This window comes from Phocoena sinus, chromosome 9 (genome assembly GCF_008692025.1).
Source record: "Phocoena sinus isolate mPhoSin1 chromosome 9, mPhoSin1.pri, whole genome shotgun sequence".
Taxonomy (NCBI): domain Eukaryota; kingdom Metazoa; phylum Chordata; class Mammalia; order Artiodactyla; family Phocoenidae; genus Phocoena; species Phocoena sinus.
The window spans coordinates 23,114,680-23,142,099 of NC_045771.1; the positions used below are offsets into that span (position 1 = coordinate 23,114,680).

Genomic DNA, 27,420 nt, shown 5'->3' on the forward strand with positions numbered 1-27,420 from the left:
CAAACCACAAGTCTGTAATGGCTAAATCATATATGAATTTGAAATCTAACAGCACTTTAATTGGCAACTTTGCTCAATGCCACTACCAAAAGTTGAAACGGAAATTAATTGAACTCAAATATCGATGTTCACCATTATCCATGACAATCTTGATCTCTTATTCACAATTTCATGAAATGAGACAGACCAATATCTTTTTGCTTGCTTTATGAGTCTCTAAACTTCTGCTCTTCCTAACCAAGGATATTCACCCTAGAACACTCTCAGCTGGTTCCTCATTTTCTTCACTCAGGTGAAAAGGAAGTCCTTGGTCTAATGGCTTATGTCACTAGGCCTGAGCAGAGGGAGCTGCAGCTCTATACCAAATACAGCCAGAAGGCAATTTAGGATACTATGACTGACAGGAAAAGCCTTACCACTTAACAAGTTTATCTATCAAAGTAGTTCTCAAATTTTAGGTTCATCAAAATCACCCAGTGAGCTTATAAACATGCTAGGCCCCACCCCAGGGTTTCTGATTTAGTAAATCTGGGTGGGGACCAAAATTTTGCATTTCTAACAAGTTTCCAGGTGCTGCTGCTGCTGGTCTGGGGACCACAGTTTGAGAACCACTGCTCTAACACTCTCTGCAAGCATGAATCAATTCGCCCTAACTCTCTTAACTCTCTCCTTAACCAACCATTTTATCCTATCTATGGCTATGACCATGGAGGCATATTCATAGGCAGAAAAGAAAAGGTTATTTCAAAGGTCAGACAATGGAATGAGGTGATCCTTTCTTTATACACAACACAGGATATAAAGAGAACTGGGTCTAATTCTGATTTCTACAATTTAAGGCTAAGAATAGATGGTTAACACATTAAGAAAAATAGGACTCATGGGGAGGATAGGAGATCTATTTACCCTACAGAAGAGCACGCCAAGAAATAACAAATTAATTCCTTTTCAAGTACAGAAAGTAGTACTACAAAGGATGGTGATCAGAGGTTCTTTTTTGTATCTCCATTTCTTAACATTTCTAGTACTTAACATCTGTAATCCTCATTTGTAAAATAGGAACAATAATACCTACTTTGTCTATCTCAAATGTATGCTGAGAAAATACAATAATGTATGTGAGAAGGTTTTAGAGGCAACATAATGATACACAAATATAAAATATTAACATTTCTATTTCTTTAGGTCAAAAGTTCTTCACCTAGAGTCCATGGATGTCTAGATGCTCTGAAACAGAATGCAAAATGTTGTATATGTGTATATTTTCCTAGGGAGAGGGTCCGTAGTTTTCATCAGTTTCTCAAATGGGTCTTTGCTTTAAGTGTCAATCCTGACCCAGAGTTATAGTGAAGCTACCTCTACGGCCATTTACCAGATACCTTAAATGTTTTTGTCTCACTTCCAACTAGATATGGTTCAAGCATTCTTAGAGACATCTCTCCCTTCCAAGCCAAATCAGCTGCTGGAACAAATTCTTCATCTATAAAAGGGATTACTTCTAGCCGAAAGAAAATCGGGTAACCAGCTGGCTGGGTACTCAAGAAAGTGAATTAGATTTCCTATGGAAAAGTACCCAGTACTACAAAGAGCTTGAGTGGGAGGAGGAAATATTAAGATGTAGAAACTTAAGAAAAGGTTACTGCTGATCTCCATGCACATAAGAGGAGGTATTTTCACCTACCACTAGGGACTAAAGATTTCTCAGGGGAAGTGAGAATATATTAATAAAGACAGTCTTTAAAAGGATGAGTTCCCCAACCTTTTAGCAGTAAAACTGCCTGAACAAAGCTAAGAAAATCTTTCACATGAAAACAGCTGGGGAGCAGAGGCTCTAGCAGAAGTTTTCCAGTGAATGATGGAATGTTAACTTGAAGCTCTACCTTGTCAATTCTCAAGACGGGTTCTTCAAACTTCGTCCTGGCTTATTTCCCTGCTGGGAGTCAGTGATGTGAGTACTGTCAACTGCTGTCTGTGGTCTTGAGTCCTATTCTCTGAGGGGTATGCCAGTCCCTTTTTGCTACTGATCATTAACAAGAAGGGAGGTATTATAATGCACCTTCTCTGCTAAATTTTCCCCCTGAAAGAAGGTTTGAGAGCCTTGTCATACTTCCTTTGGGGGCAAGGATAGTCTCAGTGGAAAATTCATTACATTAATATGTAAACTGGAACATGAGTTATTTGTTAAAGCTGTCTTAAATGGAAATTTTGACCCACTACTGGGAACTGGCTCCAGGGTTTCCTCTTGGGGATTAAAAGGCGCTCTAACACTTTACAGGTAAAGTCTGGAAATCTATAGGCAACACACTAGAGGGTGCTCAGTGGCTCACTGCGGTGGCTAAGTGGATACTGGTGGCAGCCTAACGAAGCACTTTCAGACCAGGTGAGAACTTAACAACTATGTGGTATCTGAAAGAAAGCCTCAAGAGGTTAATCTTGGGCAAGGGAAAGACAACAGATGAAAAAACTGAGTAATTGAGGCCAGCCCCTCCCTACTTTTTCTCATTGTTCTTAGAAAAATCTACTGATCAAAGGTATTTTGCTGGTTTTTGAGAGAGAAGCGCCAGGAAATCGCTAAGTAAAAGAGGTGCCATATTGAAAACAAAGCAGAGCTGTGCTTTATTAAAGAACGTTTTTTAAAAGCTGGGAAGTCTTAGGTGGTATCGCTTGAGCAATGGTCACACTAACTCCTTTAGGACAGTTATCTTGTTCACTTAAATAAAAAGAAGGTGAGTAGGTAAAAGTCCAGTAGGAGCTCCTCTTGAGAGGATGTGCTCAGCAGATAAGACAGCGTCGAGATGTATTACTTACGAGAATAAGAGTTAACTATCACACTTCCGTTGACTGAATTGACACACCAGTGTTCTGCGGAATTCTTCTGTAATATTCCTTTATAGAAGCACCAAAGGTTAATATCTTAATGTGAGCCCTCACCTAAGAAAACCAGAATTCCTGCTTCCCCTTCTTGTTATTAGTGAGTGCTGGAGATTCAAAAACAAACTTATAAATCCAACTAGAATTATTATGTGAATTTTTTCCATTAGTTCTAAAACACTGCATTATTTGAAATAAGCTTGTGGATGGGTAGGATTTCTTTTGATCAAATGTCTTAAAACTGAGCACAAGGTTCTGGAACAACATTAAGAACAACAAGAGGAATAACCGCAACGAAAATAATAATTGTTATGGGAGTTGAAACATGGGCTAGTCAGTTGGGCCTTTGTTAGGTCTACTGTATATCAGTCTCATTACTGATGGTTATTTCTCTAAGCCCATAATTCCATAAACACTGAAAAGAATTTGGAATATGTTGTATACAGTCTAACCAGTTTTCAACGGGGAAAAATATATACATTTAATATATATATTATATATGTGTGTGTGTGTATATATATATATATATATATTAAAAAACATAAGCAGTATATAGACTATAAGAAATCAGGAACATAAGGATGGTTGCTGTTTTTAAATCAAAAGTTAAAATTGGATCTAAAATATTAGGTTTTATGTGCTAGTTCTTATCAACAAATTAAGTCCTTATTATAATTATATTAAAAATATCAGGCAATAAAGATATTTTGAAAAATAGTACCAAGGGAGCTATATAGGGACTTCCCTGGTGGTCCAGTGGTTAAGACTCCACTCTTCCACTGTAGGGGGCACGGGTTCGATCCCTGGTTGGGAAACTAAGATCCCATGTGCCTTGCGGCATGGCCAAAAATTTTTTTTAATTAATTAATTAAAAAAGAGAGCTATATATTTCCTGCCTTTTAGAAACACACATATAAAGAATATTTGGGGAACTGTTTTGGCTGGTGGGAGAAAAATGGGCAGATAGGGGATAAATGTCTTAAGTCTTCTCAGGCTTGAGAGAGAGCACCATTTCTACAAGTTGTTTTTGGTTTTTTTCCCCTCACTATTCTTTTTCTTTACCCTCATGAGAAGTAAACTAAGCATTAGTTTGCAAATAGAATGCAAAGCAATCACAGTATAACACAATCCACGCAGTACACCAGCAGCAGTGGGGAAGCTCACCCCAGCCCAGACAACCAGGCAATAAGCTGACTCTGGCCACGCAGCTCTCAGACCTTCCCAGCTCACTCATAATTTTAAAAAATGTATTTTTTTTTTTAAGAAAAAAGAAAGGAAAGCTGCAAGGGTGACCCAGGACATAGGAATTAATCAGAAATTAGAGTAATAACTGTTTTCCCAATCACAGGTCTTGGTAGGGACTTTTCACAGCGATCCCTATCGCCTGTCAGAAATGGCTGCCTCATTATCAAGAAACAGAAGGAAAAGCAAAGTGACCAAAGAACTCACCATCCACTCAGGCACGTGAAAAGCTGAGGTGCCCTCATTACCGTCCCCATTCTCCATAGTGCAGGCTTGAGTAATCTATGTCCTGAAGCAAAAGGGAAAGTGGTTTGGAAATGCCAGGGTTTTCTGAGTGCCCAAAAGCAGAGCCAAACCTAGTGATTCAGAAGTTCACAATATCTAGCAGAAGCTGCATCCCCTTTCACAGAGGCTTCCTATTAAAATCAAGATCATTAGTCAACTGTCTGATAAATCCCCTACCGGCCAGCTGCAGATCTTCTGATTCAAAATCAGAGCCGATGCAAGGCTCTACACCCAGGCACTACACCCAGGCACCCAAGGTTCCTACAGGACACTCACTGTTCAATGCTACCCAGACAGTATCCCCACCTCCCCCGTGGGGACTTTCTGCAGCAACAGTCAGGCTTCCTCTTTTTCCAACCCCCCCATAAGGCACTTGTTAACTTTCTCCCGCCCCTGAGCACGCATCACTGGACGTACTGATACCAAGATCAATAAGGACTGAGGTCAAGGAGGCACACCCATTTCTTGAGAGTTGCTTGATTTGGATCTGCACAGTAAACAGGCGTTTCCCTGGGATCAAGAGTTCCTTATGGCTTTCAAGTTTAAACAGTTATGCGGAAGCTCCCCATCTGCTCACACCAGGGATCTGGCACCAAACTCAGGCATATCTCAAGTTAAATTCTTATTGCACAGGAGATTTGGATGGAGCCAGGGAAGATCTCTTGCAAAATCAGAACTTAGAAGCTCTGAAGAAAGTTCTAGGACCACAACTCCCTCTGCTGGCTCCCTGTGCTATATACATGAAAGTCTAAGGGTCTTCAGCTACCAAAAGATAGGCGCCCACTGTAAATTACCTGCTTCCCTGAGGCTAGTCAGGAGCTACCACAACGTAGGTAGGTTTGGGGGAGCCAGGGTTTCCAATCAAGACTAGTGCTGTCTATTTTATACATAGTAGTTTGTGATCCTTAATCCCCTACCCCACTTTCCTTTTCCCCACTGGTAACCACTAGTTTGTTCCCTACGTCTGTGAGTCTACAAGGATATACTGTACAGCACAGGGAATATAGCCAATATTTTAAAATAACTTTCAATTGAGTATAATCTATAAAAATATTGAATCACTATGTTGTACACCTGAGACTAATATTGCAAATCAACTAACTTCAATTATTTTTTTCATCGTGCTGCATGGCTTGTGGGGTCTTAGCTCCCTGACCAGGGCCCCCAGCTGTGAGAACCAGAGTCCTAACCACTGGACCACAAGAGAATTCCCTGTACTTCAATTTTTAAAAAAAAGACTAATGCTGCCTCGAAGTCCCTATCCAATGCTGTTTTTTACTCACAGGTCTGGTTTCAGAAAGAAACAGGATGCCAACACAGTAGTCTTATACACTATCACCTTAAGGGACCTCAGAAGCTGCTTCCTCCTTATGTCCCCATACCAGCTCCCTTCTCCTTATACACTTCAGAAGTTTGGAAATAAGACAAAACTAGAGAAAAGGTGACCCAATCTATTTACCTTCTTAATTAATTCCTAGAGTATATTATCCAATAAGAGTACCATAGATTTCAGGCACAAACGAAGCCCAACAAGATATGCCTGCTCTGGTCCCCTTCAAAACCAGGGCCTCCTTACAGTGTTAATTCCCATTGCAGAGGATAATTTCTCTGGAGCTGATAGTCATAATATTGTGATTGTGATTACAGGTTCATTGCCCTTTTGGGCTTTCGTCGGTTAAAGGAATGGTCTTTTGGATATGGAATGGAGGAGAGGAAGGTAACTTCTAGGGAAAGAGGTGTTATTGCAAGATGCCAGAAAGGGCAGAATTCAAATGACAGACCTGGAGGTCCGGACTGGAGAGAAAGGCAATTGAAAACAGAAGGGGACTGTTGGACCAGATGAATGCAGAGGTGTCAAAGGATTAGAGATCACAGGACAGGTAGAGATCAAATGCAATAAGAAAAGAGAACAGCAGGGGTGGAAGTAAAGGAAGCTGTGGTCATAGAGGAGCTATGGAGTGAAGCAATTTGAGTGACAGCAAGATACAGAAGGTCGATGAAATGCAGGAGAGATTTGGGGTCAGGGTTTCAATTTTGATAAAGCCCTCTGTAATCAGATTGTCAATTTCGATAAAGCTTCAGCTCTCAGCAACCTCCAGTTATTGTCCTCTGTCTGGTCTTCCTTTTAATCCAAACGTCTTTTTTTTTTTTTTTTTTTTTTTGCGATACGCGGGCCTCTCACTGTTGTGGCCTCTCCCGTTGCAGAGCACAGGCTCCGGACGCGCAGGCTCAGCGGCCATGGCTCATGGGCCCAGCCGCTCCGCGGCATGTGAGATCTTCCCGGATCGGGGCACGAACCCGTGTCCCCTGCATCGGCAGGCGGACTCTCAACCATTGCGCCACCAGGGAAGCCCAATCCAAACTTCTTAATAAAATGAGAAGTTAACATTTGTTGCCTAAATTTCCAATGATGTATTTCATTTGACATTTTTTTTCTTTTGGTCACGCTGCGGCTTGCAGGATCTTAGTTCCCCAACTAGGCACTGAACCCTGGCTGCGGCAGTGAAAGTGGTGAGTCCTAACCACTGGACCGCCAGGGAATTTCATCTGGGCTTTAAATGCAACATATCTAAAATCAAAAGGATTGCTCCATCTTTCCTTTCCCCCCACTCTTCAAACAATAGTTTCTTCTCCTTACTTTTGTACCACTGTTCCCTCGGTCATCCAAATATAAAAACCTCAGTCATCTTTGATTTCTCCCTTTTCCCTAGTTTCTAGAACAATCAGTTGCCAATTATTTTTGAGTCCTACGACACCAAGCATCTCATCTCTCCCTCCCTGTCCATTTTCATTGCCTCCTAAAAACCCTCTATAAATCCTTTCCAATAGGATCTTCCACTACTCATCCCTAAATATTCTGTATCCCCAGGTAAGCTGTATTACCTGTTATTTCCTGAATGTGAAGACTGTACAGCAGAGCATCTAAGAGCTCTGGTTTTGGAGTTAAACAGACCCAGGTTTGTATCCTGGCTGTCATGTAATTAACCTTTCCAACCATCCAGTTTTATAATCTGTACAGTGGAAATAATAATAGCCATCTCACAGGATTGATGCAAGGATTTTAAAAGTTTGCATACACTGAGTACTTAATAAATGGTAGCTCTTACTTGTGTCACTGTTATGCCGTCTCCTTTCCCACCTCAATGCCTTTGCTCATGCCATTTTCTCAGACTGAAATGCATTCATTCTGCCTTCACTTCCATCATCTTCACATATTCAGATACTTCAAGGAATTCCCTGAAGGTCCAATGGTTAGGACTCTGTGCTTCCACTGCAGGGGGCACAGGTTCAATCCCTGGTTGGGGAACTAAGATCCCACATGCCACACACCATGGCCAAAAAAACACCCCAAAGATGAAAAACAAATTCTTCGAGGTTCGGCTCAAATGATTGTTCTGCCATGGAATCTAACCTAAAAAACAAAGGAATCTCCCTTTTCTCTAATACTGCTCCTTGGTCACATCACTATTTTCACCTTTCCTCATATTACAGTTACTGGTATATGTGCTGTCCCTCATTAGTTCAGGCTCTTCGGGGGCTTAGCCAGCTTTGATTTGCCTATAGTGTCCGGCATATGGTAAGGGCTTAAGAAATTGTCCAATTTTGTATGCTGTACATATACCTTATAGTACTCTGGGGCAACTTGCATAACCAATGTGTTAAATACATTTATGTCCACTTTGTAGGATTTGGAACACTATTTTATACCTTTAGGGGCTTAGTTATACACTACTGACCAAAGCTATGACTTATTTGTGGTGAGTCCTTAGTAGGGTTTTAATCCTTAATTATAATATTATCTCTGAAAGAATATACAATCTGCTTTCCATTGCTTGATCTGCATCAACTGTAATCTATTATGATCTGCATCATAATGAAGCTTTTAGAAACAAATCAAGGCCAAAAGACTATTTCACTGCTAGAGCAGAGCCCAACCCTTAAAATATGTCAGTGATCGGCAAAGTACTAGGTTCTTGGTACTCCTGTTGATGTTTTCTGCACAATCTGTTATTAAATAAATGGGGAGAGGAAGGGATAAATTAGGGGTTTGGGATTAGCAGATACAAACTACTATATATAAAATAGATAAAAACAAGGTCCTGCTGTATAGCACAGGGAACTATATTCAATATCCTGTAATAAACCATAATGTAAAAGAATATGAAAAAGAATATGTATATATGTGTGTAACTGAATCACTTTTCTGTACCCCAGAAACTAACACAACATTGTAAGTCAACTATACTTCAGTAAATAAATAAATAAATGGAAGGTGACTGCCCTCATGGTATTGCTAAAATGTGGAAGAAGATAACTTTTAAAGAAGACAGGGTTGGGAATAAAAGAATAAGCACAAGTAAAATATATCACTTTAGCTAAACTAAATGTCATTTTAGTTGTGACTTTTTTTAGAATAGGTTTTAACTAAAATATCCTTCATTTGAAAACTGAAGCCTTATTATACCTTTCTGTAATGACTCTGAAACAAAAATAAAACAGTAGCTATTACAGTTGAGAACTAAAGGTCTATTAACTGAGTGGGACTGCACGAGGTACAGGGTACAGGTGTAGGTACTAGTTATAAAGTTGTTTTCATTCTAATTTAATTTTACCATAATGTGCCTTAGAAGATACACCTATAGCAGGAGCAGGAGTGAGACCCCTGCATATGATTATCTATAATAATCACCCTGAACATTTAGGAGTTTGCAACTTCAAAAGGATACACAAACTGCACCTGCTCCTGCAGCCCTCAAGCTTTACAAAAATTGATCAAGTATGTGAATAGCTCAAAAGAATCTCAATTTCACTCCAAGAAGAAGATGGACTTGAAGTTCTATGTGCCAGTGGTGTTCCTACCAGTGGTGATTTGATACTAGTATCATCATTAAATTAATGAGGGCCGGAGTGAATATATGCTTGGGGCTGGAGGGGAAAGGACAAGAAGTTAATATTTCCAGGGGCCAAAGTCAAAAAGAACAAGAAGTAATTACAATGTGATGAAGAAGTAACTACAATGGCAGAAAAGTTTTAAACAGGAGGCAATAAATCTGGAGCCTAGAGAGTCATAAGGCACAGGGCAAAGAATACAAGAATGTGACCCTGTCCTCTATTCCTGGCTTGGCCCTAATGGTTTTATTAGACTTTAGCAAGTCACCTAAGTACTCCCTTCTTCAGTTTCCTTATTATAAAATAAGGGGGAGGTGAGTAAGAGGGCACGGTGGAAGGTTAGAACTGGTTCCTTCCAGTTCTGACATTCGGTATTTCTAATCCATCTGGTTTCTCTGAGGCCATAAGAGAAAGCAATAACTACTCCTTAGTCACCTAAGTTACAGCTTATTGTAGAGGCTAAGGTTTCTAACCAGCAGAGTTCAGAGTTCCATCTGGTCAATTATGAGGTTGGCTGAAATTGCTAGACTTTAAATCTCCTTTGCCCCTTCAAACCCGAAATGCCCACGCTACCTGAGCAACCGGAGTTAAGTCCTACTACCGCCCCCCGCCCACCAACTTAAATGTTAGGCATCCTATCTCTCAGTTTCTCAGTGATCTTAAGACTCACATCCCACAGGTATTTTATATTCCACATGGAGGCATCATCATTACTGGTAAAGACTACAGGCTTTAACAGTTAGATAGGCTTGGGTTTAAGGCTAGCTCCATTACTTACTAGCTGTGTATCTTTTGGTAACCTATATAACTTTTTTGAGCCTTTGCTTCCTCATCTGTAAAACAGGATAATAAAACCCTCCTCAGATTAAGGTTATAAAGATTAAAAAATACATATAATACATAGAAAGCACTTAGCACAGTGCCAGGGAACTATTTTGTCCAAAACTAGACATAAGCAGAGTAGTACCAGATGGGTTTGAATCTTGATTCATCACTTACCAACTGTGTAACCTTAGACAAATTATTTATCCTCCTTGTGCCTCAGTTTTCTCATCTTTAAAATGGGGACATTAAGAATATCTACCTTATGGGATTGCTGAGAAGATAAAATAAATTAACATATATAAAGCACTTAGAACAGTGCCTGCAACTTATCAGTGCTATTTAACATTTACTATTATTATTAATAAATATAACATGTACATCCCCCAACACACACAAATTCATCTTTTCTTCTTATACATGGTGAATTCATTCAATTGAACCACAAATATTTATTGGGTGCCTATCATGTGCCAGGCAGCATAGAAAGACAGTCCCTGCATTCATTGTGCAGGAGAGAGAGAGGCAATTCAATAATTACTAAAAATAAAGTGTGAAAAATGATAAGGTAAGTACAGGCTGCTATGGGAGTATATGGCAAGGGTACCAATCATGTGTACTGGGAGTGTCACATCAGAGAAGCTCCATTTAAGCTGAAAGGTAATGGATAAGTAGGGGGTACCTGGTGTGCATTTGGTGGGGAGGGGGAATGAGAAGAGTATTCCAAATAGGAGGAAGAATATGTTCTCCGCATTATCTCTTGCAATCTGTCCTATCGTCTTCACACCAGCTGTCTAAAGCCTGACCATCATCCTATCCATCTAATTCAGTGCTTCTTAAACCTGAATGTGTCTACAAATTATTTGGAGATCTTGTTAACATTCTGATTCTGATTTAGTAAGTCTGGAATAGGTCCCAAGATTCTACATTTTTAACAGCTCTCAGATGATGGCAATACTGCTGAGACTACACTTTGACAGGGCCTAGACTCCATCCCTGGAATAACCTACTTCAGTTCATTAAATTAACTTATTTATATGTGATTATCATCTGCACAATTATTTTACACATCACTTCCTTATTCATAATGCCTCAATAGCTCCCCATTGTCTTCGAAATAAAATCCAAACTCCTCAGCATGACACACAAGACCCTTCATGATAGCCTCCGTGTATCTCCTGAGCCTCACTCAGCTCTCTGAATTCCCCCAGATCCCCACTCTGAACACATATACTCTAACTTCCTTCAGTACATATTTCCAGCTCCAGGTCTAGGTTAAGAATCAATTCTAGGGAATTCCCTGGCAGTCCAGGGGTTAGGGCTCTGCCCTCTCACTGCTGAGGGCCGGCGACCTAAGATTCCACAAGCCGCATGGGGAGGCGAAAAAAAACATCAATTCTATGATTTACTGAATAATAACCCAGACTGATCTCTATTATAGCACATATCAGTGCCGATAGTATAACTGAACATTTATCTGTTTACACGGCAGAACTGTAAGAAATTTGAGGGCAGATATTATGTCTCATTCCTATATTCCAGGCACATAGCAAACAACCAATGAATATGTACTGAATTTTTAAAAAATGACTTAATCAAAGAACAGCGAGCTCAGAGTAAAGCCCCAAATGAATAAAATATACCACAGGCACCTGAAGGGTAAAAGGAAAGAAAAGGGACTCAGGTATGTATTGACAAAACCATAAAAAGAAACTGCATCATAACAAAATCATGCCTAGTATCCCTAAGTGTACCTCCTTGCCACTGGCGAATCCAGTCACCGTTACAATTAAGCAACACAGAGACTACAGTACACTAAAGCAGGCACCAAGCCACCTTTCCCACTCCCTGTTAAGTCCTCTAGAATTTGGGAGTGGAATGTGGACTTGAATCCTCAATCTCCCTGACACAGCTAATAGCGCTCCACTTAGGTCAGAGTTCAATTTGCTGCATAGTTAGCACCCCTAGCTAAAACTGGCCTCAAAAAGCAATCAAGCTTAAACTTGAAAGCTTCTTCTTAAACATGAAAACAACTAGAGTAAGAGCGGACAAGGATTTGCATTCAGGGCCCTCAATTTTATCACAGAGTGGGAAGTAGGGGAAGGGTAGGAAGGATGCAGGATGAAATAATGAAGCATAATGCCATTAAATAAATGTGGAATGTAGACTTCTCACTACATTATTTTTTATAATAAACTTTAAATTCAGGCATAATGTATCTACAGAAAAAGTACATAAGTCAGAAAGTTACAGTTTGATAAAATTTCAAAAGTCAACATACCTATGTAACCACTACCCAGATAAGGAAATAGAACTTTATCAGCACCCTAGAGTCTTCCCTCATGACCCCTCTCAGTCATTACCTTCACTCCTCCTTAAAGGTAATCTCTGATTCCTATCACTATTTATCAATTTTGCCTATATTTAAACCTGATGTAAATACCGTAAAAGATGCATTCTTTTTTTTTTTTTTTTTTTTTTTTTTGAGGTACGCGGGCCTGTCACTGTTGTGGCCTCTCCCGTTGCGGAGCACAGGCTCCGGACGCGCAGGCTCAGCAGCCATGGCTCACGGGCCCAGCCGCTCCGCGGCATGTGGGATTTTCCCGGACCGGGGCACGAACCTGTGTCCCCTGCATCGGCAGGCAGACTCTCAACCACTGCGCCACCAGGGAAGCCCAAAGATGCATTCTTAAGAGCGTGATTTTTTCCTGCTCAATGTTTCTAAGAGTTATCCAAGTTCATTGATTTAGCAGTAGTTCATTTATTGGTATTGCCTGAAAGTACCCCACTGCATGACTATTCATAATTTATTGAATCCATTCTCCTGTTGAAAGTTGGTTTCAGTTTGGGGGCCTTAAATAATAATGTTGCTGTGTATGTTCTTGTGTATGTCATGTGGTACCCATATGAAAATATTTCTGTAGGATATAGGTACGTAAGAGTAGAATTGCTGGGTTATAGGGTATGCATATGTTTGGCTAGGTAGATAATGTCAAGCAATTTTCCAAAGTGTTGGTACCATTTTATACTCCTACCAGCAGGATATCAATGTTCCAGTTGCTTCATATCCTTGTTAGTGCTTAGTATTGTCGGTCTTTTTACATTTTAGGCATTCCAGGTAATGGCGTCACATTGTGATTTTAATCACATCTCACCACCACAACTACCATCATGACCACAACCTGAGCACATTTTTTTATGGCCTTTATTTTGTAGAGGTGCATTTCCTCTTATAGCCACTTCGTTGAGAGTTTTTTTTCTTTACCACGAATGGATGTTGAATCTTGCCAAATGCTTTTTCTGCATCTACTTAGATGATCGCATGATATTTAGCCTTCATTTTGTTAATCACATTGATTGATTTGCAGATACTGAACCATCCTTGCCTCTCTGCAATAAATCCCACCTGATCATGGTATATGATCCTTTTTATGTATTGTTAAATTTGGCTTGCTAATATTTTGTTGAGGTTGTTGAGGATTTTTGCATCTATGTTGATCAGGAATATTGGCCTGTAACATTTTGTGTGTGCGTGTGTGTGTGTGTGTGAAAAAATATAAGATTTGCCATTTTAAAGTGTACAATTCAGTGGCAATAATTGCATTGTTGTGCAACCATCACCACCATCCATCCCTGGGACTCTTTCATTATCCCAAACTGAAACTCTATACCCATTAAACAATAACTCCTCATTCCCTTTCTCCCTCAGCCCCTGGTAACCACTATTCTACTTTCTTTCTCTTTGAATTTGACTAGGTACCTCATATAAGTGGAATCATACAATATTTGTCCTTTTGTCTGGTTTATTTCACTTAGTATGTTTTTAAGGTCTATCCATATTATAGCATGTATCAGAATTTCATTCCTTTTTAGGGCTCAATAATATTCCATTGTATGTATACAGTACATTTTGTTTATCTATTATTCTTCCATCGATGGACATTTGGGTTGTTTCCACCTTTCGGTTATTGTGAATAGTGCTGCTACAAACATAGGTGTACAAATATCTGTTCGAGGCCCTACTTTCAATTCTTTTGGGTATATACCCAGAAGTGGAATTGATGGATCATATGGTAATTTCTGTTTAATTTTTAATTTATATTTATTTATTTATTTGGCTGCATCTGGTCTTCATTGTGGCACACAGGATCTTCGATGTGGCATGCAGGATCCTTCTTTGCTCTTTGTTGTGGCACTTGGGCTTCTCTCTAGTTGTGGCGTGTGGGCTCCAGGGTGCTTGAGCTCAGTAGTTGTGGTGCGTGGGCTTAGTTGCCCTGCGGTATATGGGATCTTAGTTCCCCAACCAGGGATTGAACCTACATCCCCTGCATTGGAAGGCAGATTCTTAACCACTACAAGTGGTTAAGTCCCCTGTTTAATTTTTTGAGTATCAACCACACTATTTTCTGCAGAAGCCACACCATTTTACATTCCATCAGCAATGCACAAGGGTTCCAACTTGGAGAAGTTGGAACTCTTGTGCACTGCCAAGAATATTTTTATGCTTATTGGCCATTTGGATATCCTCTTATGTGAAGTGGCCTTTCAAGTATTCTGCCTATTTTTCTTTCAGGTTTTCAGTCTTTCCCTCATGAATCTGTTTAAGTCATTTACAGATTCTGATAATGAGTCTTTTGCAAACATCTTCCACTCTGTGGCTTCCACTCTTACTGTTTTCTTTCTTTTCAATCTTTGTTTTGAAATAATTATAGACTTAGAAAGAAATTTGTAAAAATAGTGCAGAGAGCTCCCATATACACTCCACCCAAGATCCTCTAATGTTAACAACTTGTAAAATGAGGGTAATTATCAAAACTAATAAATTAACGTTGGTAACAATCCTATTAACTAAATTATAGACTTTATTTGGATTTCAAAAGTTTCTCCAAATGTCCTTTTTTAGTTCTAGGACCCAACCCAGGATCCCACATTACATTCAGTTGTCATGTCTCCTTAGTCTCTTCCAATCTGTGATAATTCCTCAGTCTTTCATGACCTTGACAATAGTAGTTGACTGAATCCTGAAATAAAGCTATGCATTAATTGGACTTAAAACAAACCAAAATATATGCTCATCTTTTCTGATTAAATTTTTAGTCTCCACCCCAGTTTTACTGAGATATAATTGACATACAATATTGTATTAGTATAAGGTATACAACATAATGTTTTATTTTGTTTTTTGGGGTTTTTAGAAACTTTTAAAAATATTTATTTATTTTTGGCTATGTTGGGTCTTCGTTGCTGCGCGGGGGCTTTCTCTAGTTGTGGTGAGCAGGGGCTACCCTTCCTTGCGGTGCTCGGGCTTCTCATTGCGGTGGCTTCTCTTGTTGCAGAGCATGGGCTCTAGGCACACAGGCTTCAATAGTTGTGGCACACGGGCTCAGTAGTTGAGGTTTGCAGGTTCTAGAGCACAGGCTCAGTAGTTGTGGCGCCCAGGCTTAGCTGCTCCGCGGCATGTGAGATCTTCCCAGACAAGGGCTCGAACCCATGTCCCCTGCATTGGCAGGCAGATTCTTAACCACTGCGCCACCAGGGAAGTCCCAAAATAATGTTTTGATATATGTATATACTGCAAAATGATTGCTATTGTAAGTCTAGTTAACACCTGTCACCCCACATAGTTACAGATAGCCTTTCTTGTGATGTTATCTGCTCATCTCTTTTGGTTACTTTTTAATAGAATGGAGATACCAATTTTATATAGTAATAAAGTTTAAACAATTTTAAAGATCAGCTAATTCAAGTTCCTTATTTTAAGGATAAAGAAGTAAAGAACTAGAAATATTACTTATCCAAAGTCTTACAGTACTCTTTTTCCCCATTGATTTTATTTGGAAGGTGATATATTTTTGTTTGTGACTTTTTTTTTTGTGTGTGTGACTTTTAATAGATTTTTCGGGTGCTTTAAGTGCCTTAAGTGTTTGGAGACTCTCTCTTCTTAACATGAACCAAGTGGCTCTATTTCCATTAAGAGATCAACAGGGCGTAAATGGCTCCTGAACTGTTGCTCATTTTCTAATTTTTCTGGAATGAAGATGTATTACTCTTATAAAAATAGAAATAAAGAAGAGAAATGTGTGGTAGACAGAATAATGCCCCCCCCAAGATGTCCACATCCTAATCTCCAAAGCCTGTGAATACATAGCATGGGTGAGGCTGCAGATGGAAGTAAGGTTGCTAATTGGTTGACCTTGAGATAGGGAGATTATCCTGAATTATCCAAGTGGGCCCAATATAATCAAAAGGTTCCTTATACTTGGAAGAGGGAGGCAGAAGAATGAGAGCCAGAGAGATATTTAAAGATGCTATAATGCTGGCTTTGAGAATGGAGGAAGGGGCCACAAGCCAAGGAATCCTGGCTGCTTCTAGAAGCTGGAAAACGCAAGGAAGTAGATTCTCCTCTAGAGCCTCTAGATGGAATATAGCCCTGTTGACATTTTGATTTTAGTCCACTGAGACCCATTTTGGACTTCTGACTTCTAGAATTATAATTAAATATATTTATATTATATTTAAGCCATAGAAAATTAATACTGGAAGGCTCTGAAATTTTAAGGGGGAGAGGGAGAGATTAGCTGTTTGGTCTTAAATAGCTCATTTTCAACTAACTACCCATGAACGCTCAGTTTGGCTAGCAATATTTTCATAACTTTTTAAATTCTGCACATTAAAATGACTAACATTTTAAAAAGTGCTTGGGAATAAGATTCCATTTTTACCAAATCCTTATTTTGTATAAGAACACTGTCAATGAGAGACAGTGTTAAGATGTGACTGGAGAGGTAGGCAGGGACTGACTGATGATGTAGGGTTTACAGGTCACAGAAAAGTTTTAATTTTATTTTAAGAATGATAGGAGGCTACTAGGGATTTATGTTTTTAAAAGATCACCATGGCTGTGTAAAAAGAGAAAAACTGAATGAACATGAATGGAAATGAGAAGAATAGTTAGAAGGTCATTAAAACATATGAAAGATGATGGTAGCCTGGACGATGATGACAGTAGTGAAAGGATTTAAGACATATAGGTTGGTGGTTGACTCAACTGGACTTGGTAACAGACAATGTGAAAGGTAAGGAAGATGTCAAGAATAGCCAACAGGTTTCTGGCTCAAGCAACTGGTTAAGTAGGGATGCCATTGTTAAAATGTGGAAGAACAGGGGAAAAATAGATGTGGCAAGAATATCAAGACTTCAACTTTGGCCATGTTAAGTTTGAATACAGAGTCTAGAGCTCAGAGGAAAGCCTAGGCTGGAAATATAAAATTGGGAGTTATGATTTCATCCGTTTCCATAATTTAAATCCCATGTATAGACAGATATATAAAACCATGGGAATGGATAAAAATTGCCTAGAGAGGAGAAAAAAGCAAACAAACAAACAGAATTCAAGTCTGAGCCCTGATCCATGATGTACCATACAGGATAGAAGAAGAAAAGCCAGCAACTGAAATCTAAGAAGCAGCTGCCAGAAAAGTAAGGGGAAAAATCCAAAGTGAATACTGTCACTGAAATCAAGAAAGGAGATTCTTTGAAGAAGGAAAGTATGGTCAGGTATTTCAAATACCTACTGAGAAGTTTAATAAGATGACAGCTGAAAATGGTTTGTAGGACTTGGCAACATGGAGGTTTTGATGACTTGAGGGAGTAATGGGAGGTGAAAGCAGGATTAGGGAAAACTGGAGAATGACTGGGAAGTTAAGAAGGAGAGATGGTTTGAATAGACAAGTCTTTTGGAAAATTGGGCTGTGAAGCAGAGCAGAGATATGTTAATAACTAAAGAGGGATTACAAGTCAAAGGAAGTTTTGTGTGTGTGTGTGTCTGTGTGTGATTTTGTTCACAAGATGTTTACTAAAGCTTGACTGAACTCTGAAAGGAATGACCCAACACAGGGGGAGGATAAAAATGTGTGTGTCTGTGTGTGTGCGTTTAGAAGTGTAAATAAAGTAAAGAGAGGGGTAAATAGGGTTGCCAGATAAAATTCAGGACATCCAGTTATATTTGAATTTCAGATAAACAACAAATAATTTTTCAGCATAAATGTGTCCCAAATATTGCATGGGACATGCTTATACTGAAAACTATTTGTGGTTATCTGAATTTCAAATTTAACTGTGCAATGTGTTGTTGTTTTTGCCAAGTTTAACAACCTTAGGGATAAATCAAGAAGAAAAGTCTCAGAAGAAAAGAGGGAATGGGATCCAGGGCACAAGTACTTCTTCTTCTGTTATAGAAAGAAAAAAGAAAAGTAGATGTAGCAAATTTACAGATGATGGTAATAAGATGAGGGAATTCACATCTAAGAGGTTCCTGCCCTCCAACAATGAGTCATGACATAACATCAATTAAGGGAGGTGTTTGGGGGGCTAGTTCCCTGGTGGTCTAGTGGTTTGGATTCCGTGCTTTCACTGCCATGGCCCGGGTTTGGGAAACTAAGATCCCGCAAGCTGCGCAACACGGCCAAAATTAAAAAAAAAAAAAAAAGGTAGATGGGGAGGAACAGCTGTAGGAGAACTGAAAAGCATTAAGAGACAATTGTTTTATAGTAATTTAAAAACAGACAACTTGGGACTTCCCTGGTGGTCCAGTGGTAAAGAATACACCTTCAACACAGGGGATGTGGGTTCGATCCCTGGTCAGGGAACTAAGATCCCACACGCCGCGGGGCAACTGAGCTCGTGCGCCTCAACGAGAGAGCCCAGGTGCCACAAACTACAGAGCCCATGTACCCTGGAGCCTGTGCGCCACAACTAGAGAGAGAAAACCCACATGCCACAACTAGAGATAAGCCTACGCACCACACCGCAACTACACAGAAACCCAAGCAGACTGCACGCTGTAACAAAAAAGATCCCGCTTGCCTCAACAAAGATCCCGTGTGCTGCAGCCAAAACAAAATAAGAAAGACAAATAAATAAAATAAATAAATATTTTAAAATAAATAAACAGGGCTTCCCTGGTGGCGCAGTGGTTGAGTCTGCCTGCCAATGCAGGGGACACAGGTTTGAGCCCTAGTCCGGGAAGATCCCACATGCCGCGGAGCAACTGGGCGCGTCACCACAACTACTGAGCCTGCGCTCTACAGCCCGTGAGCCACAACTACTGCAGCCCGTGCACCTAGAGCCCATGCTCCGTAATGAGAAGCCAACGCAATGAGAAGCGCCACAAGTAGAGAAAGCCCGTGTACAGCCACAAAGACCCAACACAGCAAAAAATAAAGTAAATAAATTTATCAAAATAAATAAATAAATCCACTGAAAATCTACATTTGGAAAATTAAAAAAAAAAAACAGACAACTAGCAGCCACTGAAAGTTTCTAAGTAGGGCAGTAATATCTCTGCAGAATGATATGATAAAAATATGCTAAAGTAAGATGCATTCAAGGGAGAATGTGGCTGAAAGAAATGAGAGCAACTTTAAGGTCAACTTGAAGATGGTTAAAGTCTGTATTTCCAGATTACTATTACATGAATGAAAAAGAAAGGAAACGTTTGAGAAATGACATAAAGGAAGAACTAGCAAGATCTAGACAAAGATCTGAATCCAGAGTTGAAGGAGAGAGATGTTCTTATAATATATATGTATATGAGAAGCCATGTTCAACATAGTACATTCAAATTCTACGCACTCAGCAACTTACATCATTACCGCTTTTATGTTTGTGATAATAACCATTATGATTATTTTTCCCTACCTGACAATTTACTGCCAAAAAGTTCTAATTGCTTTCCAAAATTCTTTCATCTTTTCACTTTTTCCTATGAAAGCCAAACAGGGAATATTCTGATGAGTTTCAAAGCAAAATCAATCAAGCATAATTATGATTAGGAAACAGATCTTTTTACATCCAAGGTCAGGATATAATATATTTAAGAGATTCCTTATAAGAAGCAAGAATTGTCCTAGAATGTGAACATTAAAGAAAACCTACTATGTGGATTGCCCCCCACCATCCTCCATATAACAAATAAATTACTGTCTAGCAGCCAGTTTTTGAAAGTTGTGTTGATGACTGAGCTAATGTCTGTAAGATACTTTAATGTCATTGAAGTAAAGAATATAAAAAATACAGTAGATTCTCACTATTCACGGTAGTTATATTCGAATAAAGTCACGACAAACAGTGAATTAGCCAACACTGAAGCATTGGTCCTATGGGAAATACAGGGTTAGGCTCCTATGAGTCTCTGATCACATTTTTGTCAAATGATCAACAGATAACCTTGTTTTATATGTTTCTGTTTAAAGACACCTTACTTAACATATGTTGTTGATTCATTAACACTGAACTCACAGCCAACAGCACTATAACTCATGGCTGCATGAAGCTTATCTAATGCACATTTTTCTCTATAAAACACATCACAGCCTTTTTTGTGCTTAGGAACACTAGACAGCACTTTAGCACTACATTTGGGGGACATTTTAAACAGTGAAATCACCAAGAAAAAGCACAAAAATAAGTGGCACTAAGTAGATCATGTAAAGCAGGGGTCCCCAGCCCCTGGGCCACAGACAGGTACTGGTCCGTGGCCTGTTAGGAATCGGGCTGCACAGCAGGAGGTGAGCGGCGGGCAAGCGAGCGAAGCTCCATCTGTATTTACAGCCTCTCCCCATCGCTCGCCTTACCACCTGAGCTCCGCCTGTCAGCATTATGGTGAGTTGTGTAATTATTTCATTATATATTGTAATAATAATAGAAATAAAGTGCACAATAAATGTAATGCACCTGAGTTATCCTGAAACCCTCCCCCTGCCTCCCTGGTCCATGGAAAAATTGTCTTCCACGAAACCGGTCCCTGGTGCCAAAAAGGCCGGGGACCACTGATGTAAATCAGGCCAAGTGTTTGAGACCAGGCTTATTTTGCAAACAAATTAGTCTTAATTTGGTTATATTTGGTAGAAATGAGGGTAATTTTAGAGAGAAAAAGATGTTTCAATGAATGTTAAATCCCAGTTTTGATAATGGAGGTCTGTATTTACTAAGACTCAGATCGTTCCTTGCTGTTATATTAATGTAAACTTTAATTGAATTATTAAAGGACACTTTCTAAGTTTGTTACTGCAGCTTATCTCAGTAATCTATCTTTGGATGAAGATCAGATGCCCTAAGACCTGCAATCAGGGGATTATGCGTACTGGAAAAGACATAATTTAAAGGACTATCTCCAACCTGGATGGGAGGACCCTTATCAGGTACTCTTAACTAGCTCATGCACAGTGAAACTGAAAGGAATTGACTCTTGGATTAATTTCCACTCACAAAGGGCCCTGCTCGGTCCCTGCACTGGACTGGCCTATAGAGAGGACAGCTGACCTCAAAATCACCTTAAAACAATGCTCAAACAGAGGAGAAACTACACTCATATCAGGGCTAGAAGACGACATCAGGAGTAGACAGCTTGCCCAAGATTCTCTACCTGACTCGTATGATCATTTATAATGTCTTCTTGACTTCTTGGATCTCTGCATATGAATCAAATGTTTTTCTATCATAGGCATGATCCTATACTAGTTTTAAAAATCAATCCAGGGGCTTCCCTGGTGGCACAGTAGTCGGGAGTCCGCCTGCCGATGCAGGGGTCACAGGTTCGTGCCCCGGTCCGGGAGAATCCCACGTGCTGAGGAGCAGCTGGGCCTGTGAGCCATGGCCGCTGAGCCTGTGCATCCGGAGCCTGTGCTCCGCAACGGGAGAGGCCACAGCAGTGAGAGGCCCGCATACCGCAAAAAAAAAATTGAAAAAGAAAAAAAAAATCAATCCAACTGTTGATTTTGTGGCCAATTACCTGTGTCTAGTACTTCTGGGTTACCGGATGGATTTCTCCACTCCAAGGCTCTAATTGGTTGGCTCTTAGGAAATTTATTTATTTTTGTTTCTTTTTAAAAATTAATTAATTTTTATTTTTGGCTGTGTTGGGTCTTCATTGCTGCGTGCAGGCTTTCTCTAGTTGCGGCGAGCGGGGGCTACTCTTCGTTGTAGTGCACGGGCTTCTCATTGCAGGGGCTTCTCTTGTTGCAGAGCACAGGCTGTAGGTACGCAGGCTTCAGTAGATGTGGCATGCCGGCTCAGTAGTTGTGGCTCATGGGCTCTAGACTGCAGGCTCAATAGTTGTGGCACACAGGCTTAGTTGCTCCGCTGCATGTGGGATCTTCCCGGACCAGGGATCGAACCCGTGTCCCTTGTATTGGCAGGCGGATTCTTAACCACTGTGCCACCAGGGAAGTCCCAGGAAATTTATTTTAAAAGAAAAATTATAGTCATGTTCAGGCCACTATTGATATTACTAGATGGAATCCCCTCACCTGGCCAATTAATAATGGCTGCTCTGACCCTGGCCATAAATATGAATTTTCCTCTATTACTCAAGTTCAGAGCAACAAGCAAAATTTCAGCCAAGGAATAAAACCTCCCACAATTATGGGATGGATTTATGTAGTTAACACCAAACTATGGTAATTTAAATTTAAATGCCCCTCTATGTTGAGAACAATTAAATCATATTAAGGATAATCAGTCTAGCAACATTAGGAAATTAAGCTGGGTGCCTTATGGACAGTGCCAACATATAATTTCCCTTAAAGATAAGGATTGGTGGGCTTCCCTGGTGGCGCAGTGGTTGAGAATCCACCTGCCAATGCAGGGGACACAGGTTTGAGCCCTGGTCCGGGAAGATCCCACATGCCGTGGAGCAACTAAGCACGTGCGCCACAACTAATGAGCCTGCGCTCTAGAGCCCGCAAGCCACAACTACTGAAGCCTGCACAGCTAGAGCCTGTGCTCCGCCACAAGAGAAGCCACCGCAATGAGAAGCCCGGGCACCACAACAAAGAGCCGCAACTAGAGAAAGCACGCGAGCAGCAACAAAGACCCAACTCAGCCAAAAATAAATAAATAAATTTATAAAAAAAAAAAAAAGATAAGGATTGGTACAGAACACACTAAGTCAGACAACCTGGACATACTGGGCCACACCTAATGGAAGTTCTTGGCTTCTTACTTATGACTTTACTAATACTCCTAGCTATTTTAGTTGTATTTTGCCTGTTTTACAAAATTATTGTTTCTTACATTACCAGTGTGTGACTGAGCCTCTGAGAAAATGATGATATATAGTTCCATATAAGATCAATGATTGTAACAGTGTAACTCTAGATATGGGAAGAAGCAACAAGAGGGAATATTTTTCTGGACCACAAGAGACTAGTAAGACAGGTAGTCCACAGACTTTTTGCTACTCACAAGGCCTAGTCCAGTAATAGCACATTGAGTGGTCTATCAGCAAAATCTTCGCCCGACCTGGGAATGAGCATTCCTAGTACTGTGGGACAAAATGGTCATGAAATGCCCCAAAACCATGGTCGAATTTATGACCATGAAGGGGCCCTGCAGACTGGAAACTGGCACTTGCCATCTACCTCTACAAAGATTAAATCATGTGCTGCTACAGCTGCTGAACTTACAGCACCCTCTGTGCTCTGGGAAAAACTGACAGAACAGGCCTTCAGATAGATTCTTTCAGGAGAAGATTTTATGAGCTCAAGTTCTTGCATTTTCCCATATCTAGAAAAGCAGTGAAATCATTAACAGTGACATCTGCTTTAACATTGAGGAGGGAAATGCATTTGAAAGTCAAAATGGAGTAATGATGGTAAAACTAGGTGACCATTGTGGATGTGATTTCAGATGCATTCATTCCTGTATTGCTGCAAACTTGAATTTTCTGAGCTATGTCAGACTCCATGAGGATTTTTAAATTTCCCTATATTCTTCAATGAGATTTTGACTAAAGACTTGAGAGGATTACACCTGGATCAAAGTTGAACAGAGGCCTTTCCAGCCAAAATGGAAACAGCATCAGAAGTGACAAAAACCCTTCTTAATGACATTATTAAGAAAACTCTCACCAAGCTATGAAAAAACTCATCTAAAATGGGCAAGGTCTTTCCAGTTGCTCTCCTCTGTATACTGGTGGCCCCTAGAAGCGGGCTAGGATTGAGCCCTTATGAAATTATACAGAGGAGACCACTCTTAGCTCCTAAGAGTAAAAAGAGGAACATTTCTAACACAGGAGGTAAAATTTAAACAGTATGTTCAACAGACTGGACAATTCTGAACCGCTACATGTGAGTTTGTGTTCCACAGGTCTGCCCCTCACCTGGAAGCTACCTGACATCCATTCAAATCAGGAGACCAGGTGCTGCTGAAAGTGTGAAAAAGAGCAATGACCTGAGCAACAGCTTGAAGAAAAATGGAAGGGATCCTATGAGGTTCTTCTTACTACTCACGCCTCTCTAAAACTGGATGGAGTATAACCGTGGGTACATCATACCAGAGTAAGAAGATTACCAGAGACTGACCAACCAAGCCTGCCTACAGCCAGCAAGTGTACTCCCGAGAAGCAGACATCTCACCCTTTGGGAAACTTTAAGTATTTGTTCCAACAAAGTGGAATGAAAGTTCTGTTTTCTTCTTTCTCATACCTTCTACCTATAGATTCATATGCTGATTCTTTCGATAATTCTAACTGCTAGATATGTGGTCGGCTTCCTATTTTTGGGTCTTCAGGATTGCCTTGATGGTTTTTCCCCATATAGGGAATGGTTTGAAAACAATTGGCTAAAACAAGTCTCTCTGAAGTGCTGGTTCTAGACTGGGCTTCAGAGTTATGCTCCTGAATTCCTAAAGAAATGAGACCTATTCTTTCTACTAAAGTTCTAGTTATCACTCCTCTTGTCTCTAACTGGTTTTGCTGCACCAAAATGGTAGAACAAGGGATTGAGATCTTAATCATGTGAGACTCGAATCCAGGACTTGGAACTCAAATATTTCTAATTCGTTATCTATTCCCCCAAATTTAGGCAGGACTATGCCCTATCTCAGCAGGAAGTACTTAGCATGTTTATCACCCCATTCCCTAAAAGATTTTGGGAAAGATAAAACCGAAGTGGGGATTAAAACTGAGTCCCCTTAAAACCGAGCTCCTCTGCTGAGTTTATGATTAACATCCCTAACCAAAATGATTATTCCTTCCTTGTCCAACACCTGTTCTCCTCAAGATTGGGGAGTTTCAAAGAAAAGGGGAGATTGATACAGAGCAGGGCTCTGTGGGGCTCCAGGGCACAAAGCCTTTCTGTGTCCCCCATTTCTTTGATCAGAGGAAATAGCCTTCATTTAGCTTCCATGACCTTCCCCAACTTCCAACTGGCAGATTCAAGCAGCTGTTAATTAGGGAAGGGAGGGGGATGCAAGACAATGGAGAAACAAACAGTCAAGAGAAACAATAGTGCAGCCTTGGGGCAAGGTCCTGGTTCCCCCTCAATGGATACACACAAAGATATTTTTGAGCTGTTTTGCAGATACTGAAACCCCCTCCAGGTGGGAGAAGTTGATGATCAACGATTAATGATGGTATGCTGCCCACAAGCACCTAGACCCCAGACCAGTTGGAACCTGAAGGTTGATGATGCTGACTCCTACTTACCTCACCACCAATCCATCAGAAGAATGCAAGCCCATTACTGCCTTGATCCTTATCACCTACCCATGACCACTAGTCCTGTCTATAGGACCTCTCCCTATTTCCCAGGGAGAGGGGCACAGTTCTTAGGGCATTAGCCTGCGCTGTTTCTTCTTTGTCTGGCAAAGAATAAAGCTACTCTTTCTTTCTCTTCCAAAACTCTGTCTCTGTATCTCATTTTGGCATCGGTGTACAGAGACCCAATATTTTGGCATCAAACTCTTCCAGAAAAACCACAACTTAAAAACTGAATAAAACAGAAGGACAAACCTTTAGGATTAGAGGTAGAGTCTACTCAGGAGTTATAAATTTTGTTGAAATAATTAGTAGACAGTAATGGGGCCTGCTGTTCTAAAAATAATAAGACTCTCCTTTAATTCTAATTCAGATAGGTACCTGACAAGGAGAGAAAGAAAAAAATCTACATGACCTTCCTGGTGGAAATCCCAAACCTATCAGGAAACAGGGCAGCCAGTGCAATCTGAAAGCCCAGAGATCCAGTGATTGAGACCTGATTCTGAGCCGTTCTGCTTTTTTTTTTCTCTCTTTTTTTGTCAAGAAAATAGAGGCATGGGCATTCATAAAGAGATCCTTGCTAAGGGATTTATGCAACAAAGTAATCTTAGGAGAAAACTGGTTCTAAATTCTGATAGTCAACAACTCTACTCAACTACTTATCTACTTGTCCCACAGTTCAGTGTAGAATCCAGGGAACTTAGCCTCTTTATAGGAAAATGTACTCTGACCCACCCATTCAATGAGGCCCTTTAATTCAAGAAACTGAAACCTACCTCTCTGACTAACCAGTGCAACAGAGGGCCATTTTCTTAAGGTAGTCATCAAAATTATCAAGGATATTCTGATTGTGGGATAACAAGACCATGTTAGCTCTCAAAAGAAGAGTGATTCGAAGGTCATCATTGTGCTACCCAACACAGGGCAAAAAGAGAGCATGACATTTTCCCAGGTGCAACCTAACTTTGGGAGGACTAGATTCTCTATGGTAAAAATTTTTACTTTTGTCAAAATATTTGGGAAATCTCTAAACTGACTACTGTTTAGAACTCCCAGATCATCTATTATGGTGACTAACATATCCCTAGTACTTACAATGAGACTTGCTTCAAACGTCTTACTTACTGAGAGAGTGAAATGAAGTAATACACAGCACATACACCCAAGGAGGAATGTCTAGGGATGGTGGTACTCTGTTTATAAAATCCTGGGTATCAAGTTAAAACACAGACAGACAAAGAATAAAGTTCTTCCTAGATTCAAAAAAAAGTCAGCTCAAAAGCTCACTCTTAAGGAAAGAAAGGGAAAGCAGAAGAACTATAGCTGAACACAAATAAATACAGAATGTGTGTGCAAACTAAAGTCAATTAGCAATTACCATTCTAAGGTAACCTGAAGAACATGACAAAGAACACAATCAAGATTGTAAGTGCGGCGCTTCCCTGGTGGCGCAGTGGTTGAGAGTCCGCCTGCCGACACAGGGGACACAGGTTCGTGCCCCGGTCCGGGAAGATCCCACATGCCGCGGAGCAGCTAGGTCCGTGAGCCATGGCCGCTGAGCCTGCGCGTCCGGAGCCTGTGCTCCGCGATGGGAGAGGCCACAACAGTGAGAGGCCCGCGTACCGCAAAAAAAAAAAAAAAAAAAAAAAAAGATTGTAAGTGTGTAAGTGCGTGGAGTTGTATAAAACATTTTATACACAACCCAAGTTCATCCTTTAGGTCTCAGCTCAAATGTCACCTCTTCAAGGCCTTCCCTGATCATCCTATCTGGC

At 40.3% G+C, this 27,420-nt stretch overlaps 1 protein-coding gene across 4 annotated transcripts in view; it reads right to left on the reverse strand.

Moving 5' to 3' along the window:
• Positions 1 to 27,420, reverse strand: part of AHCYL2 (adenosylhomocysteinase like 2) — a 204,276-nt gene that overhangs the window by 59,071 nt on the left and 117,785 nt on the right. The window contains exon 1 of one of the 4 annotated variants that reach the window (XM_032642992.1): positions 4,321 to 4,392. The exons of the other annotated variants lie outside the window; for them this stretch is intronic. Coding sequence (XP_032498883.1) covers positions 4,321 to 4,377 — 57 coding nt within the window. The 5' untranslated portion in view covers positions 4,378 to 4,392. Of the gene's footprint in view, positions 1 to 4,320; positions 4,393 to 27,420 lie in introns of those variants that run through there. 4 annotated transcript variants of the gene reach the window in all.